This window comes from Macaca mulatta, chromosome 1 (assembly GCF_049350105.2).
Source record: "Macaca mulatta isolate MMU2019108-1 chromosome 1, T2T-MMU8v2.0, whole genome shotgun sequence".
In the NCBI taxonomy this organism is placed as follows: Eukaryota; Metazoa; Chordata; class Mammalia; order Primates; family Cercopithecidae; genus Macaca; species Macaca mulatta.
Genome location: NC_133406.1, coordinates 83,365,227 through 83,390,916, shown reverse-complemented (window position 1 = coordinate 83,390,916; position 25,690 = coordinate 83,365,227). Strand labels below are relative to the sequence as shown.

General features: G+C 41.6%; 1 protein-coding gene across 12 annotated transcripts in view; it reads left to right on the top strand.

The window, feature by feature from the left end:
• The first annotated feature begins 5,857 nt into the window (after window positions 1–5,857).
• ENAH (ENAH actin regulator) overlaps window positions 5,858–25,690 on the top strand; it is a 156,791-nt gene continuing 136,958 nt past the window's right edge. For all 12 annotated transcript variants that reach the window (XM_077938675.1, XM_077938668.1, XM_077938667.1 and 9 more), the window contains exon 1: window positions 5,858–6,291. In XM_077938675.1, coding sequence (XP_077794801.1) covers window positions 6,287–6,291 — 5 coding nt within the window. In that variant the 5' untranslated portion in view covers window positions 5,858–6,286. The remainder of the gene's footprint in view (window positions 6,292–25,690) is intronic.

Below are 25,690 nucleotides of genomic sequence, written 5' to 3'. Positions count from 1 at the left end.
TAGCTAGAATTTTATTTTTTATAGAGATGGAGTCTCACTATATTACCCAGCCTGGTCTCGAACTTCTGGGCTCAAGTGATTCTCCTGCCTCACCCTTCCAAAGGGTCAAGATTACAAGCATGAGGCACTGCACCAGGCTCAATACTTATTTTCAATCTAATTTCTTTCTTTTTTTTTTTTTTTTGATACAGAGTCTTGCTCTGTCGCCCGGGCTGGAGTGCAGTGGCTGGATCTCAGCTCACTGCAAGCTCCGCCTCCTGGGTTTACGCCATTCTCCTGCCTCAGCCTCCCTAGTAGCTGGGACTACAGGCGGCTGCCACCTCACCTGGCTAGTTTTTTGTATTTTTTAGTAGAGACAGGGTTTCACCGTGTTAGCCAGGATGGTCTCGATCTCCTGACCTTGTGATCCGCCCATCTTGGCCTCCCAAAGTGCTGGGATTACAGGCTTGAGCCACCACGCCCGGCCATCAATCCAATTTCTAACGCACTATGATTTGACTGTTATCTAGATATGGGGCCCACTTGCCATATTCTTTAAACCGCAGCCATAGCTGAATTTTGTGGGGAAAAAACGCATTGCATTTTATAGAATATGGCCTCTATAGACTAATGTTACTCCAAAACCATTCAGACTATGGGAATCTTCTGCCAAATCTAAACACTGTAGAGCTAAGAAAAGAAAGAGACTCTGGGGAAGATGAAATGAAAGTAACTGAATAAATCCTAATTTGGAAGGGAGAAAAATGACAAATGGAAGAAAAATGCAAAAGGCAGAGAGGCAAATAGTTTCCTCTAATGTCTGTGTCTCCTGATAATATTTTAGAGCCAAGATTATATATGGGCAGCTAAAGCTGAAAGATGAGAAATAAAAATATCTTGAATCCTACCAGAATATCATGTTCTACCTTATTTTTTTTTTCCATTCTTGGGGACACAAACAAAAATTACACTGTGAACTAACCGCCACAAAAGAAAACACAATACTGTTAGGTGTAAGCAGAAAGTGTACAATCAAATTCACTCCAAACTACCTTCTCTTCCTCACCCATCCGTAAAGTAACTCTTAATTTTTCGAGGGAGAGCCTTTTTTTTTGGATGATGGGGGAGACTGTGCCTACAATCCTTAGCATTGATTTCCTGACTGCTGAGTAGCATTAGTCATGCATCCTCCTCATGCCCATACATGGAGGACAAGCCTACACTGATGCTATCAGATGAATTTAAACAAGGCATGTTCCAAGTGAACCCTCAGAGCCAGACTGACAACACTCCTGCAGCAAACTCATCTTCAACAGAAGCAAGTTTTATTTCCTTTTCTGAGTACACACTGCTAACAAATATATAGGCCAATGTGATGGCTCTGTACTGTACACCTAGGGCTTGGAGCAGGCCTCCTACTGTGACATTAGGCAGGGGTGGCTGGGCGTGGTGGCCCATGCCTGTAATTCCAGCACTTTGGGAGTGCTGGAATTCTCCCAATTCCAGCACTTTGGGGAGGCTGTAGTGGGTAGATCACCTGAGGTAAGGAGTTAGAGACCTGCCTGGCCAACATGGTAAAACCTGTCTCTACTAAAAATATGAAAATTAGCTGGGTGTGGTGGCAGGCGCCTGTAATCCCAGCTACTGGGGAGGCTGAGGCAGGAGAATCGCTCGAACCTGGGAGGCAGAGGCTACAGTGAGCAGAGCTCTCACTACTGCCCTCCAGCCTGGGCAACAGAGCAAAAGTCCGTCTAAAAAAAAAAAAAAAAAAAGCATGGGTGAAAGTTTATCTGAGGGAAAGTTGAGTTCTATATACTTGATGTTAAGAACAGAGTATATTTCTTTTGATGAATAGTTTTCTCTTTAATTAGAGAAGTCATTCACTCATTTATTCATTCACCTTTTAAATACCTAGGTGCCTACATGATGGGCCAGCCACTGGGCCTTGGGCTGGCAACCCTTATGAGAGAAGAGTTCAAATGATTTCCACAATTCAGCCAAGCCAACACAACCTCAGCTAATTTTTGGTTTTTGATTTTAATTGTTTAGAGACAGAGTCTGTCTCTCAGGCTGGAGTGCAGTGGCCAGATCATAGCTCACTGCAGCCTCGAAGCCTCGAATCCCTGGCTCAAACAATCTTCTTGCCTCAGCCTCCTGAGTAGCTGGGACCATAGGAGTGTGCTATGATACCTGGCTCTTTGGCTCTTTTTTTTTTCTGAGATGGAGTCTTGCTCTGTCGCCCAGGCTGGAGTACAGTGGCACAATCTTGGCTCACTGCCACCTCTGCCTCCCGGGTTCAAGTGATTCTCCTGCCTCAGCCTCCCCAGTAGCTGGGATTACAGGCTCCCACCACCATACTTGGCTAATTTTTTGTATTTTTAATAGAGACTGGGTTTCACCATGTTGGCTAGGCTGGTCTCCAACTCCTGACCTAGTGATCCACCCGCCTCGGCCTCCCAAAGTGCTGGGATTACAGGTATGAGCCACCGTGCCCAGCTACCTGGCTTATCTGTAAAAAATTTTGTAGAAACGGTGTCTTGCCATGTTGACCAGGCTGGTGTCGAACTCCTGTGATCTGCCTGCCTCAGCCTCCCAAAGTTCTGGGTTTACCAGCATGAGCCATCATGCCAGGCCCAGACCTAATTTTTAACCAGAGTTTATGAGAAGAGAATTAGCTTTAATTTTTATTGCCTTAATGCACTCTCATCCCATAGGAAGGTAGTTTGATACAGTAGAAGGAACAATGGACCAAGAATTGGAAATTCTGAATTTAAGTTGTGGGCAAGTTACTTAACCTCTCTGGATCTCACATTTCTTTTCTGAAAAATGAGTGGGCTGGACTGAAGATTCCTTCCATCTCTAAAATTCTTTTATTCTATATGGTAACACATTCCACAGCATTTCCTTTGTGACCAGAATTAGTCTGTGACTTCCTACCTCAAGTATCCCTTTTGCCCTCTTTGAATGTTAAACCAAATATGAACAAGAAGCAATAACATTTTGTCACAGCCAACAAATTGCCCTTCCACAGAATGACCTTTGGAGGTCAGGCCACCCATTGCAATATCTAAATCCAAAAGGCAATGCTATGACCAATTTGTGAACTGGCAGGCTGCCATCCAAAAGGATGGAAATGGTTGTAGGCAGCCAAAATTCTTGGCTGGTACATTTTTAATAAACATAGAAAATAAGAACAGCATTTTCCACTTGGATTGCTTAATTTGGTGCCCATACCATTGGAACATTTGCTGTTAGAATAAAGATGATGTGATATATCACTTATTTAGCGCAGGATGGATTAACTTTCACAAATGAGAAGTAGGTTATGGAGTCATCTGTAAGGAATTTTTATCCTTGTTTCTTGTGTCTGGCAGGAGATAGCTTGAGTCATTACAGCACTCTCTCCACCCCTTTTGGCCCTTTGTAAGTTTTCCCTGAAACATAAGCTCTGTTGGATTTACTGTATTGCTATGAATGGACTAAGGCAAATTGGTGTGACTTCTTTTTGGTCAATTATGTTTTATTAATACTTTTCCAAGATGGTTCAATATATCTTAATTTTTCTAAGAAAAAAGTCTCTACAGCACATGTTCAAATACTTGAGGTATGTGTTTCAAACTACAGGGAGAAACTTTTGTAAGACAATGACCCTCATAGTTGGTAGCTATGATTTTTAATCATGCCTGTTGCACTGATTGATTCAGTTACTTGAGCTCTGTTTCCCTGTCTCTACCTGCAATATGGCAACTAGGACATTTGACTGGCAAGTTTGTTTTCTCTCCAGTGCTTGGAGATCCTTGAATAAAATGTCCTCTGTAATGGTAAGCTGTAATTAGATACGTGGGTGGAAATTAGCGTTCTTCAAGTACACCATGTTTAAGGCAGAGGCATCATGCTTTCTGCTACCTGAGGCCACCTTGATCCTGTGCCATAGCTCTAGGTCACTGCTTCTATAGGGCTGTTGGTCTAAGGCTGCCAGTTAAAAAAAGAAAATAACTCGGTATTTAGCTCTGAAACCAGGAAGCTTTTTTTATTTTTTATTTTTGAGATGGAGTCTTGCTCTGTCACCTAGGCTGCAGTGCAGTGGTATGATCTGAGCTCACTACAACCTCCTTTTCCCGGGTTCAAGTGATTCTCTTGACTCAGCCTCCCCAGTAGCTGGGATTACAGGCGTGCACCACCACACTCGGCTATTTCTTTTTTTTTTTTTTTTTGTATTTTTAGTAGAGACAGGGTCTTGCCATGTTGGCCAGGGTGGTCTGGAACTCCTGACTTCAGATGATTCACCCGCCTCAGCCTCCCAAAGTGCTGGGATTACAGGTGTGAGCCACCGCACCCGACTGAAACCAGGAAGCTTTTTTATGGTTAAAAATGGGCTACACAGTTCTATTACAGGCAAGTCAGGCATTGACCGTGGATCACTATAACTTGTCTTTTCATTTGGAAGTGTACATTATCCCAACCTTTATAACTATCTTTTGAATGGTACCTGCATCTTAAAACAAAACACCGAAACTTTTGAACGGATTCCTGGAGTCATGGCAGGTCCTCCATTTTGGATGAGATCCTTCAGCAACAGGATCCCTGTAGCAACAATCCTTTCTCATCCTCATCTTTTATACAGAAAGTACATCCCTGTCTTCGGGACTAAAAGGGGGCTGTAATTCGTACAGTTAAATTTTTTATTATTGGATTTGTTTTTAGATTAAAAAAAAAAACCAAAAAAACCTCAACAACAACTATCAATTCTGGCTTCCTGGATGCCCTCCTCCCCGACTTGACTTGAAATTGCCTTGCCAGTATTTTATATCTACTTTTTAAGGGAGGTGACTTCAAGACCATTGGGAATGACGGAAGATTTAAAATTATCATTAGTTCCTCTTTCTCCCCGCCCCTGCCCGGGATTCCCTCTGCTAATGACGCTGGAAAGCGGTTCCACTGGCTGCGTTTCTCTTCTTCCACTCTTACGGCAACACACGGTTCCGCGCGCGTCTCCGGCGACTGCGTTTCCCCCAGAGTCGGCTGCGTTCGTTTGGGGATGAAGTCATCCCTATACCTAGTGTGCACATCAGCTTGTTCCATCGGCGCAGCACGCTGGGATTCCTCGGGAAGGAGCGAAGGGAACAATGATGACCATATTTTCCATTTATATGCCCCTCCTCAACTCCGCAGGAATCGCTGGGCGCGGCCGCGGCGGGGTCGGGCGGTTGGGCTGACCGGGATGCCCCCCGATTCCCTCGTCCCAGTCCTGAGACCGCAACAGGGCGGGCTGAGCACTCGCCCCGCGCGAGGCACTCGGCCGCGAGCCGACCCGGAGTATCCTGGCCCGGCCCTGTACCCAGTCAGTCACGCGTCCCAGCTCCCCACGCCGGTGCCTGCGGGTCCGGCGCCTAGGAGGTCTCGGCGCCTAGGTCTCCGCACCGCGGCCGTGGGGGAGGCCCCGGAGTTCCCCAAGCCTCTGGGGAGCGGGAGGCGACGGGGAGGGGGCCGACAGTCAAGGACAACTCCGGGCAAGGAACCCCCCGGCGAGGAACCCCGGCCGACAGCGGACGGGACGTTTTGGGTGGGGGTGGGGGGGGGCCGGCCCGAATCCCAGGAGGTTGCAGGGGGCGGGGTAGGGAGGCAACAAAGAGCCTCTCTTCGTCGTCGCCGCCGCCGCCGCGCTCGCTCCCGCCCAGTCAGCTCTCCGCAGTCCGGCGGGGGCCCGGCCGCCGGCGCGGGGGAGCGCGCCCGGCCCCCCGCCTCCCCTTTCCTCCCCTCTCCTCCCCTCCCCCCGCACCGCCCCCTCGCCCCCGGGGGAAGGAGGCGAGGAGGGCGGCGCCTGCGTGTTCCTCCGCCGCGCGCCCCGCCTCCTCCCGGGCTCCTCGCGGCGATCCCGACTCTCCTCCCGCGGCTGCAGCAGCTGCCGGTTGCACACGGCCTCGGCGGCGGCGCGGCGGGCGCGGGCCTGTGGAGCGGCGGCCGGGCGCGCGGCCCCGGCGGGCACCCCTCCGAGGGCGGCCGAGGAAGCTCCGGGAGGAGGAGCAGGACCACGAGGAGGTGGGAGGCGGCGGCCGCCTGGGGACCCGCTCCGCGCCTCGTCCTCTCCGCCCCCTCCCCAGCCTTTCTCTCACCCTCTTCTCCCACACTCCGGGCCGGCGCCTCGGCATTGTGCGAGGAGATGGTGTAGCCCCCTGGCCGCCGAAGGAGGAGCCGAACACTTGTCTCCAGTCTCCGAGCTGCTCCCCACCCCTGGAGGAGAGACCCCCTCGGCTCGGCGCCTTCCGCGTCTCCCAGCTGGTGGGGAAGCCTCTACGCCGCCGGCACCATGAGGTGAGGGGCGCGCGGGGCGGGGGCCGGGCGGGCCATTGTGCCGCGGGAGCCGCGACCCTCGTTCTCCTTGGACCCCGCCTTCCCTCTGCTGGCCCGGCGCGTCTCCCAGGTCTCCGGTCTGTTTCTCCCCCCTCCCCCTTTTGTCCCTTCCAATTTCTCTTTCTTTCTTGGAAACCTCCCCAACCCCTGTGGTTTGGGGGTCTCCTTTCATCGTTCTCTCATTTTTCCTCAAATGCTCTTCTTTCACCCAGGATTTCCCTTCCTAAATTTAATTTGCGCCTGGCTCCCTCCCCCCAGCCTTTGCAAGCGAAACCCGGGAGATGGGGAGGGGTTCGAGAATCGAAGCGTGCATGTTGCTGGGAAACAGGTATTTTTTCGTATATATGTAAAAATTTCATGCACTTTTGCCTCCGAACTCTCGTGTTTAATTATAAAAGGAGGAAAAGTTTGAAAGGTCTGAAATCTCTGCGGGTAATAAAGTGCCTCTGGTAGGGGTGGGTAAAGGAGCTGTAAAAGGTGAAATTTCACGATGGTGGGGGAAGGGAAAGAATTGATTAGGTTCACGTGGTGGGGGCAGTAAAAGACTGGGATAAGTTGGTAGGGGTGTGTAAGCGGGGGCGGGGAACGGATTTGTTTGGAAAAGCCTTTTCTCCCCTTCCTCTGTAGCAGCCTGTGTTGCATTGCAGCAGCTGCTTTTGCCCTTTGCTCTGTAATCAGTAAAACAGGAGCTAAATTATTTTTGCGGCCCCGAAGAAGAGAATTGAATGTACTGTCGTAAAATATTTTTTTAATTGATACGTTGAAACATATGGTGTGATATTTTTCTTTATTGTTTCTCAAATTGTGTAGGAGAATAAACCATGATGTGGTGTGTCATTCATTGGAGATTTTTTTCTTCCAGCCTTTCCTAAGCCTGTTTTGTGTCCATAACCTTCTCTTTTCGGATTGGTGCAAGACTTCGTGAGAAATGGGACTTGGTAGACTGAAGGCTGATCCATTCTGCGTTATCATCCTTAAAGGCCTTCCTTTTGGGTTAAACAATTGTGGATAAAGTAAATTACTCCATTTCTCTCTCCTGGAAGAGATAGTCTTACAGTTCATTTGGATTTGAATCTCCTTTGTGTTAAAGATTAATGGTCAACCGTTGCCAAGACCTTTATAATGTAATACAATGAGATTTGAATGATATAATCGACAAATTCCTTCGCTTTGGCAAGAAAATGTCATGTCATTGGAATTCTTTCTCAATTTCGGTGGTTTCCATTTTAAACTTTGCTTTTCATTTTTTTTCTATCAAGGTTGAGCGTGTTTCCATTTGGCTTTTGTATGTATATATTTTGTGATATATCTGTGTTGAATTTTCACTTTCGCTTACTGTGAATTTGAATTTTTTTCTCTGATTCCAAGTTACCTGTATTTATGATGGCCTTAAAGAGTGAGTTTAATGTTGTGTCTCTAGGTGACTGACCCCTTTTCCCTTGATGATTTCGCACAAGTTATTTTCAAATATAAGCGATCAGTTTAAATAGTAGTTATAGCATACAAACCAAAAAACAGTCTTTGTAAAATATGGCTTGAAAACTTTCAGTCATATGTTTGAGCATGACTTTTTTTACTGATGTCCTTGAAAACTCAGGAACTATAATATACATATTGTTGTATCTTGTAATATTATATGTTGTTGGTTTCTGTTTTAGAGATCTAATGCCGTAGGGATCTTACAGACCAGAAGTTATCAGTTGTTTCAAACTTTGGGTAAACTTAGCTTAACATTGAGAAATATAAAACAGTGAAAGTTTTTTTTTTTTTTTTTTTTTTTAAAGATACAGTCTTGCTCTGTCGCCCATGGAGTGCAGTGGTGCGATCTTGGCTCACTGCAACCTCCGCCTCCGGGTTCAAGCGATTCTCCTGCCTCAGCCTCCCAAGTAGCTGGGATTACAGGCGCGTGTCACCATGCCCGGCTGATTTTTTGTATTTTTAGTAGAGACAGGGTTTCACCTTGTTAGCCAGGATGGTCTCCATCTCTGGACCTTGTGATCCACCCGCTTCGGCCTCCCAAAGTGCTGGGATTACAGGCGTGAGCCACCGTGCCTGGCCAAAAGTGGGTTATTTTTAAATAAAAACAGGTATAGTTGTGTAATTCAAAGATTGTGAACTAAAAAAAGTTGCCGTTTTGGGTATTCAGTAAAGTTTAATCACTGTCATGTATAGATGTCAGTCTGTCACAGGTAAATTATGTCTTCACTTGAAAATTCCTTTTCTAATAAAAAGTAACTTCTGTTTTTTAAGCTCTTTTCTTGCTCTGTTCCTTGTGAAGTGTAGAGAGAGAGGAACCACACTGATGTTTTCCAGTAACGTAAATATAGAACTTGGTACACAGGTCTGAAAAGTTTATTTAAGCAGTCTACCGTAATTCTTTATACACTAATTTTGAGTAAGAGCAGGAAAGAGGGTCAGCTTTTCACTTTGGAAGGAACTGGATTATTTGGTAGGTGGTTAGGTAGTGCTTAGAATGCTTAGATACCTGTAAAAGTGAGATTGGTATGAGATAGAACGTTCTTGTGCTGCTTGCAAAAAAGTCTTTGAAATATTCTTTGGAATATTTTGGTGCTTAAGAAAGTGCTTTTCAGGTTGTATTAATATATGCTTAGTCTTCATGTTTTCAAGGCCTGTGGGACATAAATGTTAGTCTTTTAAGTTGAGTCCTTTTTGGTTATATTAAGTATTTCTGATGTTTCAAAGGCCACCTAGAAATAGGAATGCGTGAACAGGAATTTCCAATTAAGTGGGTCAGAATCTTGAACAGAGGATATGATAAATACATTATGGTATAAATATTAGTGATATCTCTCAGATGACTTTAATTTTAGGAATAGCATGCTCACTGTGTATAATGTAATCTTACACAGAAGAGAACTGAATAATAGTTTATGTTCCTGAAACAGTCATAGGCATTTTACATTAGTAAAATGCAGTATGTAGATTTACTTGTTAATAATTTGTTTAAAGATGAATATTTAAAAAATGAAAAAGCATATTACTTGTACAGGACAGTGCATAGGTTGAGACCAAAAAGCTGGTACTTTTAGTGTCCTATCTGACTGTTTAGTTCTATTCTTATTTTTCATTTATGCAATGTTTTAAAAGTGTAAGATGCTTTGTGATTGAAGTGTGTGTATGTATGTGAATGCGTGTGCATGCATGTACATTGTGTGCCTTTTAAGTGCATTTTTAAAATTAGTTGGTTCGTTACTTAAGATATATATATATTTTTTTTACTGAAAGAGGAGCTTGTCTCATCTAAAATAGTTGCATGTAGCCTAGTGGCTAAGGAGAGCTCAGAAGATTTTGTATTTACATTCTTGGATCCGTATTAAATAGTCCAGGCTTCCACTAGCTACTCTGACTTTCTCATATAAAAAGGTGTAATAGGGTTATGAGGATTTGTCCAAGCCATTTACTAACTGGGTGACCTTGAACTAATTACATTATTCCACTGATGCATTTTTAAAAAATATGTAAAAATAGAGATAATTCTTAACTGAGTAGTGAGGATCAAATGATAATAGAAGATGCTTTATATACTGGTAAACCTTAAATTTATGTTACTCCTCCAGTTTCCAGGCCTATTTCTATGTTAGACTAGTTGGGTAAAACTTCTGGGCAGTGGGCTCCACCTTGCGACCTTATTTAGCTCAAAGATGTCAAAAAGGCCACATTTTGCTTAATTATAGGTGAGGAAGCTGTTTCCTTCTTGTGTGTTTCCTTCCTTAGGGTTTTTGAAGTATCTTCATTTGTGGTAACGATAAATTTTATATACATTTTAGAGTGTGGTACATTCAAGGGTCAGAAGATCCAGGTTTTATATGCTGACCTGTTAATTGAGCAAACTGGTTTAAAAAAAAAAAAAAAAGAAGATAATCTTATATTTCACAGGATTGTTTTGTGAAGTGTCAAGTGAGATATCCATGAAAGGATACAAATAGTAGTCTCTTTGTTCCCATGGGTCTTCATTTATACTCGTAGCTGTTGGATGTGTGACTTTCCCACAGAGGTTTATTTTAGGAGCAAGAGCCAAATCTTCATTTTTTGAATGTCAGTATTGTATTGTAGGAATTTACTAATTGAATAAATCTTGAATAAGGGTGTGGATTAATGGAGAAAATTCACTGAAGTTTATTCAGTATTCAAGGTGTTGGATACCTTGTTGGCCCACTTGGATTAAGCAAAATAACTATGGAGGCACCATTTGGCTTGTATAGAAGAAATTACATACTGAATAGGTTTTGGTGATTTATCTTACAGAAGGCTTAAAACGGGTGATTGTATAACTTGTAAAACATCTAGTCTTTATCATGAGTGTAAGAAAGATTTGAAAAAATGTGATTTCAATTTTTACCTGGTTGTCAGGGAGTAAAAGGGTACTTAAACCCTACTTGTGCCAACTTAAAGTTGTCTTTTCCTCTCTTTTCTCACCCTTGTTTGAAATTGATGAATGGAATTGAATGGAAGTAAAAGTTAGAGAATATGAGCTGAGGCTGTACTTCAGTGGATACTTCTTCAGATGAGGGTTTATGAAATTATCCCGACTAGAAACAAGGGGATTCCTTGTCAGACTTGGAGTATAGTCCTTGACTTGCTCCTAACATGCTCTCCCAACCCCCTTGTCCCCCACTATTCCTGTGTGTTCCAGTGCACTTTCCATGTTTTTTCCTATTGCATTTATTCTGTTGTTTTATAATTATGTGGTTTGTTTTGTCCCTCTTCCTTTTAAGTTCCTTGAAGACAGGGACTGCATTTTTATATTTATGGTACTAGCAAAATACTTGGCAAATAGTGGGTGGCCTGTGTAAGTGTTTGACTTTGACTTCGTTGTCCTTGTATAGAATCTATTCACTAACAATCCCGTTTTTGGAATACCTGTAGTGTTCTAGAAGCTATACTGGATATTGTAGGGTGTAGTGTAGTATTTGGTGGATACTAAATGTTAATAATATTTAATTAAGCAAGCAAAAGCTCGCATCCTGACTGCAGGAATAGGTGTAGAATTTGGTTTTCTTTCTTTCTTTTTTAAATTTTAATTTAATTTTTATTTTGTAGAGACGAGGTCTTGCCGTGTTGACCAGGCAGGTTTTGAATTCACCTGGCCAGAATTTATTTCTTACTCTTAACATAGAGCTCAGAAGTGGCTACAAGTGTCAGGATTGTCTAAATCCTAAGCCCTTTGGAGGATACCATATTTCCTTGACTTCATGATTAAATTCTCAATTACTAAAAGGGCCATCAAATCTGTTTTTAAGTCTCATTGACCAAAGAACTTGTATTTTCGAGTTACAAGCATATGCATCTCTTATTTTTACCCCATTTAGTGCTTGCTTTGTTTTGATTCTTATCAGTGCTTCAAATACTAATCATTGGGTAGTGCATGATACTCTTGAAGTATTAGTGTGGGCTGCCATAACAAAATACCATAGGCCAGGTGGCTTAAACAACAGAAATTTATTTTTTATTTTTATTTTTATATATTTTTTGAGACAGTCTCTCTCTCTGTCGCCTGGGTGATCTCGGCTCATTGTAAGCTCTGCCTCCTGGGTTCACGCCATTCTCCTGCCTCAGCCTTCTGAGCAGCTGAGACCACAGGCATCTGCCGGCATGCCCGGCTAATTTTTTTTTTTTTTTTTGAGATGAGTCTCTCTCTGTCTCCCAGGCTGAAGTGCAATGGCGCGATCTCGGCTCACTGCAAGCTCCACCTCCTGGGTTCACGCCATTCTCCTGCCTCAGCCTCCCTAGTAGCTGGTACTACAGGCGCCTGCTGCCACGTCCGGTTAATTTTTTGTTTTTTTTTTAGTAGAGACGGGGTTTCACAGTGTTAGCCAGGACGGTCTCGATCTCCTGACCTTGTGATCTGCTCGCCTTGACCTCCCAAAGTGCTGGGATTACAGGCGTGAGCCACCACGCCCGGCCATTTTTTTGTACTTTTTAGTAGAGACGGTGTTTCGCTGTGTTAGCCAGGATGGTCTCGATTTCCTGACCTTGTGGGATTAGAGGCGGGAGCCACGGCACCCGGCCTAGAAATTTATTTTATGGTTCTGGAGGCTGGAGGTCAGAGAACAGATTGCCAGTGTGGATGGGTTTTGGTGAGGGTTCTCTTCCTGGCTTGCAGAGGATATCCTCCTCTCTGTGTCCTCGCTTGGTAGGGCGGGTATGGGAATCCTGGGGTCGGGGAGATGGGGGGGAATTTCTCTTCTCCTCATTTCATAAGGCCACTAATCCTATTGAATTAGGGCCCTACCCTTATAACTTAATTTAACATTAGTTACCTCCTAAAAGCCCTTTTTCCAAATATTGAGGGTTAGGGTATTAACATATAAATTTTAGGGGAACACAGTTAATTCTATAGCAGAAGATAACTACATTTTTTTTTTTTGTCAGCGCATACAACTTTGGAAGAAAATAATTTGTTTAATGTTTAGATGAATTTTAGATAAGTTTTGTTTTAAGTAACCAGAAATTGTTTGCTAAAGAAGATAAATTGGGGGGGGTTAATTGATTTATACAAGGTTATCTGTTAAATTTTCTAGAAATATCTTTACATTGGGAACCTTCTATTTTACAATTATTTAAGTAAGTTTTATTAACAGGCATCTTTTCCAAAGACTACTTTGGGTATGAGGCACTGTACATATATCTCAGTGTAGAGATTGAATGGTGTAGGATAAAGCGGACAGGCTTTGAAGTCAACTCTGGGTTTGACTCTAGTTTGACATTTACTAAATAATTTATTTTTGAGTGGGTTATAAACATTTTTTGGGATTGAATTTCTTATGTAAAATAGAGATACTTTGTGAATTATAGAGTTGTTGGGAAAATTAAATAAAATTCTGGCATAACACTTGGCACACAAAATGAGCTTGGTAAGAGTAAATCCCCTATTTCTATGAAAGTCTGACATCTCTTAAGTTTATGTTAAGAATGTGAAAAACCATGTAAAATGGTGCAGCTGCTTTAGAAAACAGTTTGGCAGTTCCTCAAAAAGTTAAACATAGAGTTGTCATATGACCCAGCAATTCCATTCCTAGAAATGAAAACATTTGTCCACAGGAAAACTTGTACACAAATGTTTATAGTATCATTATTTGTAATAGCCAAAAAGCAGAAATAATCCAGATGTGTCTCAGTTCATGAATAGATCATCAAAATGTGGTATGTCCATACAACAGAATAATATTTGGCCATCAAAAGGAATGGAGTTCTGATACATGCCACAGCATAGATGGAAGCATTATGCTAAGTGAAAGAAGCCAGACACAAAAGGCGATATATGCCGTGATTCCATTTATATGAAATGTCCAGAATAGGCAGATCTATATAATAACACGAGAATATCTCATTAAGTTGTTTCTGACATATTACTTTGGATTAATATTTTAAATTGTCATCTTCATCCTTTTTAAAGAAGAGAGATTGAAGATAGAACCACTGGACATTTCTCTGTAGGGAAACAAGCAGGTGGGAGTGCTGAGGTGGAAACCTTGATAGTGGCGCCATTGAAAGGCCTGAACAAATTTTGGAGCTGTATATTCGTGCTGAGGAGACAGCCATCTCTTTGGTAGGCCTGTTGTAAGTAAGGATGACTAAGGTCACCAGTAAAATGTGATGAAGCAAATCCATCAGAATCTTCAGCAAACTTAAATCTGGGTGGTGATTTTCTGGGGTTTGTTTACAGTAGTCTCAAATACCAAAAGTTTTGTCTTTGGGGAATGAGGTAATCATGATATTTTTAAATAAACTGAGCCCTTTTCCAGTGGTAAAGGCCTTAAGGAACATCTGGTCTTGGTAAGAATACATATGATGATATGAAATCAAATGACTACCTTTGTGCTTTAGAGGTCCCCAGTCTTCTGTCCTTTTTGGTATCTGTTATATTTGCAATTTGGCAGGAGGGGAACTTTATAAAGAACCAAGAACATAAGTAAAATAAAATGAGTGGCTCTTTAGGTCAGATCTCAAGGGAGTCCAAATTGTTCCTTTACAGTTCAGTGAAGGGATCTTTCTATGCAGGTTTAATAATTATTAAATACTGGTTATTTGAATATCTGCTTTGTTCTGCAGTCTTTCTTCTCCTCCCCCAAATTCACATGTTAGACTGATATTGCAAGCAAAATTGTGACTGTTCAGTTTTTAACAATTTAAGAGTTATGTGTCTTGAGTTTTCATTTAAAACTTTTACTTACAGTCTACTTAATTGTGGTCTTTGCAGTATTTTTAGAAAAATAAATCAGTGACTATTGTCCATATGTCTGGTATTTTTTTAAATTACGTTTTCCCTTCTATTATAAAGTAGTACAGATTTTAGAAGGCATGGGAAGTATAAAACATTTATGAAATGTTAAATCCAAGCCATCTAGAATTTTAATATTTTAATGTGTAGATTTCTAAACTTTTTGTAGTGCATTTGCAGCCATCATTGCGCGTGTGCATATGTTATATATAAAAGTAAGATACTATTTGAAAATGGACTTATACTATATTTGTATTGTGTATTCTGTAGCTGGTCCCTTTCCATATATATAATATCTATATTTCTTTACATTTTATTATTTTTATTTTTTAAATAGGGTCTTGAACCATCACCCAGGCTGGAGTGCAGTGGTGCAATCATAGCTTACTGCAGCCTTGAACTCCTGGGCTCAAGCCATCCTCCCATCTCAGCCTCCTGAGTAGCTGAGACTACAGATGTGTGCCACCACGCACTCTAATTTTTAGTTTTTTTTTTGTAGAGACAAGGTCTTGCTATGTTGCCCAGGCTGGTCTTGAACTCCTGGCCTCAAGTCATCCTCCCATTTCAGCCTCCCCAAGCACTAGGATTACAGGCATGAGCTGCTGTGCCCAGCTAGTAATTCTTGTTCCTAACTATATAGCTACATAACTTTAAGTGACCGCATAATATTCCATTGCTTTGGATGGATGACTTTGTCTACTTAAATCTTAAAGATGGACTTTTAGATTTGTTCCATTGTTTTTATTATTATAAAAAACACTGCTATGAACATCTTTGGTTATATGTCTTTGGGTACATATCTGATTTGGTTTTAGGATACATTCCTAGAAATAAAATCAAGAAGTAGTGCTTTTTTTAAAAAATTTTTTATTGCTCTACTTTTCTGTATCCAGTCTATCATTGTCCTACCAGGTTACCTTCACTTGCTTCTGTCCATCTCACTGCCTCAAGTTCAGGCCACTGTTGTCTCTTACCTAAACTATTAGTGTTTCCTCATTTCCATTCATGTCCCCTATTCTCCATGCATCACTCAGAATACTCTTAAAGTGGAAATCAGATATTGTTATTTCCCACCTAAAGCCTTCAGTGGCATCTTAGACTAAAACCCAAATTAGTCATAAAACCAAAATTATTAAGGTCTTGCATGACCTGGCTCTGCATTCCAAGTTCCCCACACAGGCCTGTGTGAGTATGCAGTAAGTATTTGAGTGAATAATAAAATGACTGAAAGGAGTTGTATCAGTTTTTGATACACAATACCAAATATGCAAGAGTAGATGAGAGTTCTGGTTATCCCACATTCTGGCCAGCTCAGGCCATTATCAGTCTTTTAATCTTTGCCAGTGTGATAGGCAAAAGGTGTTATCGTTTTAATTTGTATTTCTTTGATTACTTGTAGGGTCTCTTTGTTTATTGGACATCTTTATTTTTGTGTGGATGTCTGTTCATGTGCTTTTTCTATTTTCCCAATGAGATGTTTAGTTTTTCTTCTAATGATTTATAATAATGAGGATATTAACTCTTCATAGTGCATATACATATATCGTATCCGATATCTACTGCTGTTTAACAAAGCATCTCAAATCCTAGTAAAACTGTCACCCAGGCTGGATCGCAGTGGTTCAGTCATAGCTTACTGCAGCCTTGAACTCCTGGGCGCAAGTGATCCTCCCACCTCAACCTCCTGAGTAGCTGAGACTACAGATGTGCTATATGGGTTGGCTGGGCAGCTCTTCTTACCTGGACTCATTCGTGTGTTTTCATTCACTTAGGTTCATCTGGTGTGTGTGTCCCATCCCTCTGCCTCATCGCTCACTTAACAGTAGCAGCCTCCTCATGACAGCATGCCCTAGTATGAAAGCTCTTATCGAACTTCAGCTTGCATCCTGTTTGCTTATGTTTCTTTGGCCAAAACAAGTAATATGGTCAAGCCCAAAGTCAGTGGGGGAGGCGATTACACAAGGGGACAGATCAAGAGGTGTGATTCGTTGGTGGTCATAATATAAAATTTACTATATGTATCTTCTTCTTTTTTTTTTTTTTTTGAGATGAAGTCTCGCTGTCTGTCACCCAGGCTGGAGTGTGTGCAGTCGTGCAATCACAGCTCACTGCAACCTCTGCCTCCTGGGTTCAAACAGTCCTACTACCTCAGTCTCCTGAGTAGGATTACAGGCGTGCATCACCATGCCTGGCTAATTTTTTTTGTATTTATTTTTATTTTTATTTTTGAGATGGAGTCTCGCTGTGTCGCCCAGGCCGGAGTGCAGTGCTGCAGTCTTAGCTTACTGCAACCTCTGCTTCCCAGGTTCAAGTGATTCTCCTGCCTCAGCCTCCGAGTAGATGTACGAGATCACGCCCAGGTGATTTTCGTATTTTTAGTAGAGACAGGGTTTCACCATGTTGGCCAGGCTGGTCTTGAACTCCTGACCTTAAGTGATCTGCCTGCCTCGGCCTCCCAAAGTGCTGGGATTACAGGTGTGAGCCACGCCGCCCAGCTTTTTTTGTGTTTTTAGTACAGACTGGGTTTCACGTTGGCCAGGTTGGTTTCAAACTCCTGACCTCACGTGATCTGCCTGCCTCGGCCACCCGAAGTGCTGGGATTACAAATGTGAGCCACTGCACTCAGCCTTGTATCTTCTGTAATCCCAAGTTTTCCATTCTTTTTTTCCTCCATATATTAAGATTTAAAATTTTGTCTTAAGTGTACAGCAACTCATTTGTTTCTTTTTTTTAATTAAAGATGGGGTCTTGCTGTGTTGCTCAAGTTAGTCTTCAACTCTTGGCCTAGAGTGATCTGCTTGCCTTCACCTCCGAAAGTGCTGGAATTACTGAACCACAGTGCTTGGCTTAGTTTCTAGTTTAATAGGTTTAACATGGTACCTTTAAAAACAATTCTTACATGTTTAGTAGTAAAATGCATATTTTTTTACTATATAGACATAAAAGCATATATGATATACTTTTAGCTATTTTTTTTTTTAGAAGTACATTTGTTCTCATTTTTCTTTGTCTTAATTTTATCTAAAATGTATGTACTTGTATTTGGCCGGGCGCGGTGGCTCATGCCTGTAATCCCAGCACTTTGGGAGGCTGAGGCAGGTGGATCACGAGGTCAGGAGATCGAGTCCATCCTGGCTAACATGGTGAAACTCCGTCTCTACTAAAAATACAAAAAATTAGTCAGGCGTGGTGGCCGGTGCCTATAGTCCCAGCTACTCAGGAGGCTGAGGCAGGAGAATGGTGTGAACCCGGGAGGCGGAGCTTGCAGTGAGCCCAGATGGTGCCATTGCACTCCAGCCTGGGCGACAGAGCGAGAGACTGTCTCAAAAAAAAAAAAAAAAGTATGTACTTGTATTTAAACCGTAAAGCTTATGTTTTTAAAAAATGTTTTTCCTTTGCTAATTAACTTAATTTCATTGTTGGCATTTATATTCTTCAGTTTTCTTAGAGTTTAAAAAAATGTAATAGCTAACTGTTATTGAGTGCTTACTGTTTGAAACCTTTATGTATTAACTCATTTAACACTGATGGAACTGTTGTCTCCATTTTATAGATGAGGAAATTGAGCCACAGAGAGTTAAGTGACTTGCCCAGGGTCACCCAGTTAGTAGACAGTGGAACTGGGATTCCATCTCAGGCAGTCTGGTTCCAGAGCCCATGGTTTTTAACCAGTAAGCTCTTTTTAACCACATAACTCTTTGTAATGGTTAACTTTTGAACTGAAGCATATATTTGAATTTTCCAAATGTTAATGTGTGAGTAATTTATTTCTTCTTGTGATTTCATTGTTTAGGGGGTCTTTATTCTCTGAAAATAATTGGCATAAGAACAAGATCTTGTAGGATGAATTGACCTAGAACATTTCAGAGATAATAGTACATAGTTGGGGTGGGGAGAAAAGCCTTTATTTGGGTTTAATCTTGAAAAATGAAACAAAATTATGAAAACATTCATGTTACGGTTGCAATTATGTGTTAAATTCTTAAAATGAAAGAAGAATGGATCAAGTGTTGGTTGCTTAAAAAGTTTTACATAATTTTTCTGAGAAAATTGCAAGATCACGTGAAACCATCCATGTTATGATGGACTTTTGCAGTATGATCATAAAGACAGTCCTTTTTGCCAAAATATTCAAGGGCTTCATTAGTTTTCCTGACTTTACTTTGATTTTCACATTTTCTTTTGACCTCTTGGTAATCTCATCTTTGTTAGTTCTCCAGTTATTAACTACAATCTGTTAAAATGCTTTCAGCTGCAAGTAACTGTTTACGACTTAAAGTGCTTAAATATTGAGAAGATTTATCTCATATAATTGAGGTCCAGAGGCAGGGTAGGCTCCACACATACTACAGTCAGTGGGTCACTGATGTCTTTGAGGACACAGGTACATTTTGCCATCTTTGGTATTCACTCATCTTTATATTGGTAACAGGTAGACCATAGGGCTTCCAGGATTCAAATTCAGACCCAGTAATTCTTGGAGGAAGTAGGACCATCCTTCTTGTGTGTCTTTTAGTCCTGCCATAGTCCATTTTATGCTGCTATAACAGATAATCACAGACTGGGTAATTTATGAAGGAAAGAGATTTATGTGGTTCACAGTTCTGGAGGCTGAGAAGTCCAAGATCAAGGGGCTGCATCTGGTGAGGGCCTTCTTGCTGTCTCATAACATGGTGGAAGGCGTCACACAGTGAGATGGTATATGCTCAAAACAGAAGAAAAGGGTTGAATTCCTGTGGTAACTAACCCACTCCCATCATAATGGTATTAATCGATTGATGGGTGTGGATGCCCATGGCTGAATCATTTCTTAGTACTGTTACAGTTAAATTTCAACATGAGTTTCAAGATTCAAACCATAGCAACTCTAAGGTATCATTTATATACAGCTAAATGCATAAATCATGTATACATATAGCTTGGTACATTCTTACTATGTATACATACCTGTGTAGCCACCAACCAGGTCTGGATACAGAAGACACTTAGGCCATTAAGTTCCCTAATGCCCCTTCCCAGTCAGTATCTTTCCAAATACTCATTTTTTTCAGTTGCTTTGTAAAGAGTTTTCATCATTTTCAGTGAGTTCATAAAGGCCTACATATTTTGGAATGTTTGCAGTTTCACTTTGTAGATGATATGCATTGTGTTGCTTTGTAATTGAAATAACCTGTCAGTCATTGAGAGCCTGACAGGGCAAAGGTGAAATGGCCTGACATAGAGGCTAATGCTGCTTTGGGAGGGATGTTTAATGGGGACTGATATTATAAATGTTTAGTTCATTAGTGGATATTTTTGTGTTAAGACTGCTTTTGCTTCCCTGGCAACTTCTGTGAATCTGATAATGAACTTTCATTGTAAGACCCTTGTACCTATTTTGTTCTGTATTACATTTTTACATATATATTGTTCTAGATTCTCTAATTTATTGCATTGGTCTATTACTCCCATGCAGTCTGTTAGCTGTGAGCTGTTAGATCTTTATGAAATTTAGATTTGATCAGCTCAACCTTGAGTCTGAACTACTTCAGTGCCTTCCCATTGCTCTTGGAATTAAGAACAAGCTCCACCAGTCTCCTCCTCATTGTGGCTTAAGTCCTGCATGATTTTCCTTTCTCAGTGATTCCGAAGTAAGTAAAATGACTCAATAAGAAAAATCCTCAACAATAACTTACAAAAAAGTAAAAGTGTGCATAGGTATGACCCATTGCCTTAGGCTTACAGTTTAGTGGGGGAGGAGGCATTAATTTTCAAGAGCTGGCAGAGCACAGTGTCTAATGCCCATAATCCCAGCAGTCTGGGAGGCCGAGGTGGGTGGATCAGTTGAGCCCAAGAGTTCAAGACCAGCTTAGGCAACATGGCAAAACCCTATCTCTACGAAAAATAGTATTAGCTGGGTGTGGTGGCACACACCTGTAGTCCCAGCTACGCAGGAGGTTGAGGTAGGAGAATCACTTGAGCCCGGAAGGTTGAGGCAGTTTTTTTTTCAAGGTTTTTGCATTTTGGGGTTAGTCAAGTTTAATAGAATCAGCATTGACTTCAAAGCCATTCTGCTATTTACTGGCTGTGAGACCTTGACTTTCCCAAACCTTAATTTCTTTTTCTGTAAAATGGAATTAATAATTCATTGCCTTGTTTTAAGATTTGCCATAATGTAGTTAGAGGTTTTATGGATTGGGCATATTCTATTTATTGTTTTCTTTGTGTTGTACCATGAGATTAAAACAAGAAATAAAGTTCAAGCTTCTGAATGTTGTTTTGCCTTTTTTCTTTCTTGCTTGCTTTCTTTTTCTTGTTTTGAGACAGGGCCTCACTTTGTTACACAGGCTGGAATGCAGTGGCGCGATCATAGCTCACTGCAACCTGTAACTCCTGGGCTCAAGCCATCCTTGCATCTCGGCTTCCTGAGGAGCTGGGACTATAGGCACCTGCTACCACACCCAGTGTGCCTTTTTTAACTTTTAATATGAAAGTTTCTGTTTTTTAGGCACTCTGAAAGCAAATGGCCAGTTAAATTCTTAGAGTTCCTGTATTTTAAAATGATGTTTATAATTTAAGATGAGTATTTAAATTAAAAACCAGCACCCAGACATGGAATGGTTATTTGCATTACTTAGAACAAGTTCTTCCCCTAGATCTGTCACCCTCCCTTCCCTTCATAATGTGTGGTTCCCGTGTGGTCAGCCATCCTATTTAAACTTTCCTCTGAAAAAAAGGCCATGCACGGTGACTCATGTCTGTAATCCCAGCACTTTGGGAGGCTGAGGTGGGTGGATCATTTGAGGCCAGGAGTTCTAGACCAGCCTGGCTAACTGGTGAAACCCCGTCTCTACTAAAAATACAAAAATTAGCTGGGCGTGATGGCGCATGCCTATAATCCCAGCTACTCGGGAGGCTGAGGCATGAGAATAGTTAGAACCCGGGAGACAGAGGTTGCAGTGAGCAGAGACCGCACCACTTCACTCCGGCCTGGGTGACAGAATGAGATCCTGTTTCACAACAAAACTACAACAACAACAGAAAACAAAAAACAACAATTTACTGAAAAAACCTTCCCCTGCACCCTGGGGCACATGGAAGAGATGTCTTAACCTGGCCTTCAGGGCCCTCGAAAAACAGTTCAGTGGTGCCTTTCAGAACTCCCTATGTGAATTCACTTCCTAACGGTCGTTTATTGTTTTCCAAAGGTACCAGTGAAGTCTTGGTTTCATTACTTTTATTCTCTCTGTCTTCTGGAAAGCTGCCTTCTCTGTGCTCACCTCAATCTCATTCTTGCTTTAGTTTCCTCTTCTGGTTTGTCTTTAGTGATTGTTACAGGCTGAGTCTCTCTCTTTTCATAGTTTCTGTTGACTAGCTCTTTTCATATGTCATACATACATTTTTCCCTTAAAAAAATGGAGCAAGAGCTCATGACACATTTCTCTGAACACTTTATATCATGCTGGGTTCATTGAAATACTTTTAATAACCTTTTTGAACAAATTAAAAAACTAAACTCATGACTATTGATTGTTTTAGGCCTTCTCATTTTGTTCTTTTTTTTTTTTTTTTTGAGATGGAGTCTCGCTCTGTCGCCCAGGCTGGAGTGCAGTGGCACAATCTCGGCTAACTGCAAGCTCCGCCTCCCAGGTTCATGCCATTCTTCTGTCTCAGCCTCCTGAGTAGCTGGGACTACAGGCGCCCGCCACCATGCCTGGCTAATTTTTTTTGTATTTTTAGTAGAGACAGGGTTTCACCGTGTTAGCCAGGATGATCTCCATCTCCTGACTTCGTGATCCACCCGTCTCGGCCTCCCAAAGTGCTGCGATTACAGGCGTGAGCCACTGCGCCCGGCCTGTTCTTTATTTCTTGTAGAGATGAGAGTCTTGCTTTGTTGCCCAGGTTGGTCTCAAATTCCTGACTTCTAGTGATCCTCCCACCTCAGTCTTCCAAAGTGCTGGAATTATGGCTGTGAGCCACTGAACCCTCATTTTATTCTTTAGCTAAATCATCTGATTTTTAATAAAGGTATTGGGACAGTCCTTTAAACAATTTTATATTGTACATAGTATGTTTTGGTAAGTGACAAAGTGAAGATGTCATGGTATAACATTTTAACAAAAATTTTTAATATGCACTTGAAAATGTAAAGACAAGACATCAAATATATTTGGTTTTATTTTTCCTGCCTGGAAATGTTATACAAAATAAGAATCTTGTCACCCAATCAGCAATTGTTTCCCTTTAGCATATTGACTGTTAGTTTTTTCTGAGTCTGTAAAAAGTTACTAAAATTAAAAACTAATAAAGTAAGGGCTTTATAAAAACTTTATAAGTACATAAATTTATGCAGATCTTGGGTACACTTCCGAGGTAGCAGTTTATTTTTGTGACCTCGACATCTACTCTTCCCCTGTTTCCATAAATGCTCCCATCATTATCAGCCAGGGTTCTCCAGAGAAACAGAACCAGTATTTGTTTATTTAAAGGAATTGGCTTACATGATTATGGGAGCCTGAAATTTGTAAGGCCAACAGGTAGGCTGGAAACTCAGGCAAGATAAATGACGTTGCATCTTGAGTCTGAAATTTGCAGAGCAGGTCAGTAACTGGAAACTGAAACAGGAGGATTTCTGTGTTAGTTTTGAGGCAGAATTGCTTTCTCTGGCTTGAGTTTGCTGGCAGTCTTTGGCATTCCTGGGCTTGTAGGTCCATCACTTCAGTCTCATGCTTCTACAGTCACATGGCTGTCTTTTCCGTGTCTGTCTTCAGTTGATGTTTTCCTCCTCTTATAAAGGCACCAGCCATATTGGATTAAGAGGTCCACTCTACTCTGGTATGACCTCATCTTAACTAATTACACAAAGACCCTGCTTGTAAATGAGGTCACATTGTGATGTACCGAGGTTTAGGACTTCAACATCAACCTCTTGTCTGAGTTTCCTCTTTGGGTATGGACCACAATGATCTCATTCATCTCTCTCATTAGTCAGATGAACTAATTGTCTCAGATGACAGATACAGAGGGAGACATGCATGCACACATTAAAAATCTATGCAAAGATTCCACAGTAAAGCAGCTAGAGCTAATGAACAAATTCAGCAAAGTGGAAGGGTACAAAATTGTTACACAAAAATCAGTTATTTCTATACACCTGCAATGAACAATTGAAAAAAAAACAATTTCAGGCTTGTGTCTGTAATTCCCAGCACTTTGGGAGGCTATGATGGGAGGATCACTTGAGGCCAGGAATTTGAGACCAGCCTGGGCAACATAGACTGTCTCTTTAAAAATAAGTTTTATATAAAAACAGTTTCATTTACGTAGCATCTAAAGAAATAAACACCTAGGAATAAATTTAACCAAGAAAGTAAAAGACTTGGCCGGGCGCGGTGGCTCAAGCCTGTAATCCCAGCACTTTGGGAGGCCGAGGCGGGCGGATCACAAGGTCAGGAGATCGAGACCACAGTGAAACCCCGTCTCTACTAAAAATACAAAAAATTAGCCGGGCGCGGTGGCGGGCGCCTGTAGTCCCAGCTACTCAGGAGGCTGAGGCAGGAGAATGGCGGGAACCCGGGAGGCGGAGCTTGCAGTGAGCCGAGATCGCGCCACTGCACTCCAGCCTGGGCAACAGCGTGAGACTCCGTCTCAAAAAAAAAAAAAAATGAAAGTAAAAGACTTGTACACCGAAACTATAAAATATTACTGAAAGAAATACGTCAATAAATGAAAAGACTTTGTCTTCATGAATTTAAAGACTTGATATTGTTAAGGTGACAGTACTACCCAAATTGATATGCAGACACAATGTAATCCCTATCAAAATCCCAATGGCGTTTTTTTGCAAAAATAATTCATACAGAATTTCAAGGGACCCCGAATAGCCAAAATAATTTTGAGAAAGAACAAAGTTGGAGGAGACACTTCCCGATTTCAAAACTTAACTTTGTAGTTAACAGTAATCAAAACAGGTAAAGGTATAGTAAGGACAGATCTATAGACCAGTGAATAGAATAACCCAATAAACCCTCACATTCGATAGATTTTTGATGACTGTGACAAGAACTTTCTCCGGGGAGAAAGGATAATCTTTTCAAATGATGCTAGGGAAATTATATTCCCAGGTCTTTTCAAAGAGAGTTTGGTGTTTTTTTCCCTAAAACATCAGTGCCTACTTTCACAGTTTCTCAACCTCAACACTATTGATGTTTGGGGCCAGATAATTCCCTGTTACAGGGTTGTACTGTGAATTGTGGGATGTTTAGCAGTATCCCTAGTTTGTACCCACCATATACCAGTAGCACACACCCCTTAACCTTTCTCCCCTGAGAAGAGACAACCAGCATGTCTCTACACACTGCCAAATGTTTATGAGGGCTAAAATCACTCTTGGAGAACCTCTTTAAATTCTGTAAAATGTCAGCAACTACTATATAAGTTACACATTTAAAAAATCTGTTCAACATATTTTAAACTCTTTGTTTTTTTTTGAGACGGAGTCTCGCTCTGTCGCCCAGGCTGGAGTGCAGTGGCCGGATCTCAGCTCACTGCAAGCTCCACCTCCCAGGTTTACGCCATTCTCCTGCCTCAGCCTCCTGAGTAGCTGGGACTACAGGCGCCCGCCACCTCGCCCGGCTAGTTTTTTGTATTTTTAGTAGAGACGGGGTTTCACCGTGTTAGCCAGGATGGTCTCGATCTCCTGACCTCGTGATCCGCCCGTCTCGGCCTCCCGAAGTGCTGGGATTACAGGCTTGAGCCACCGCGCCCGGCCCTATTTTAAACTCTTAAATGCTTTATGTTTAAGTGAAATGAGGGGGCATTCATGCCGTTTCTTACTTTCATTACAAAATGGACATACCTGTTTGGTTGCCTCAACTTTAATAGGCTGTCTTAGTACCCCAGCCACAATTATAAGCAGTTTCAAGTTTGTATCCTAAAAATCAGTTTGTATCCTAAAAATCATAAGCTCATTTATAAATTGGAACTGCCTGAAGAAAAAAAATCAGCTTTTGAATTTTAACGTAAGTGAAATGGAAAAAATAAAACACTTTCAAAGAAGTTTAGGTACTTCATTGTTAATTTATTGCAAATACTTAAACTTATTTTTAAAGATTAGCTTTTGAGTTCCAAAGACCTGAT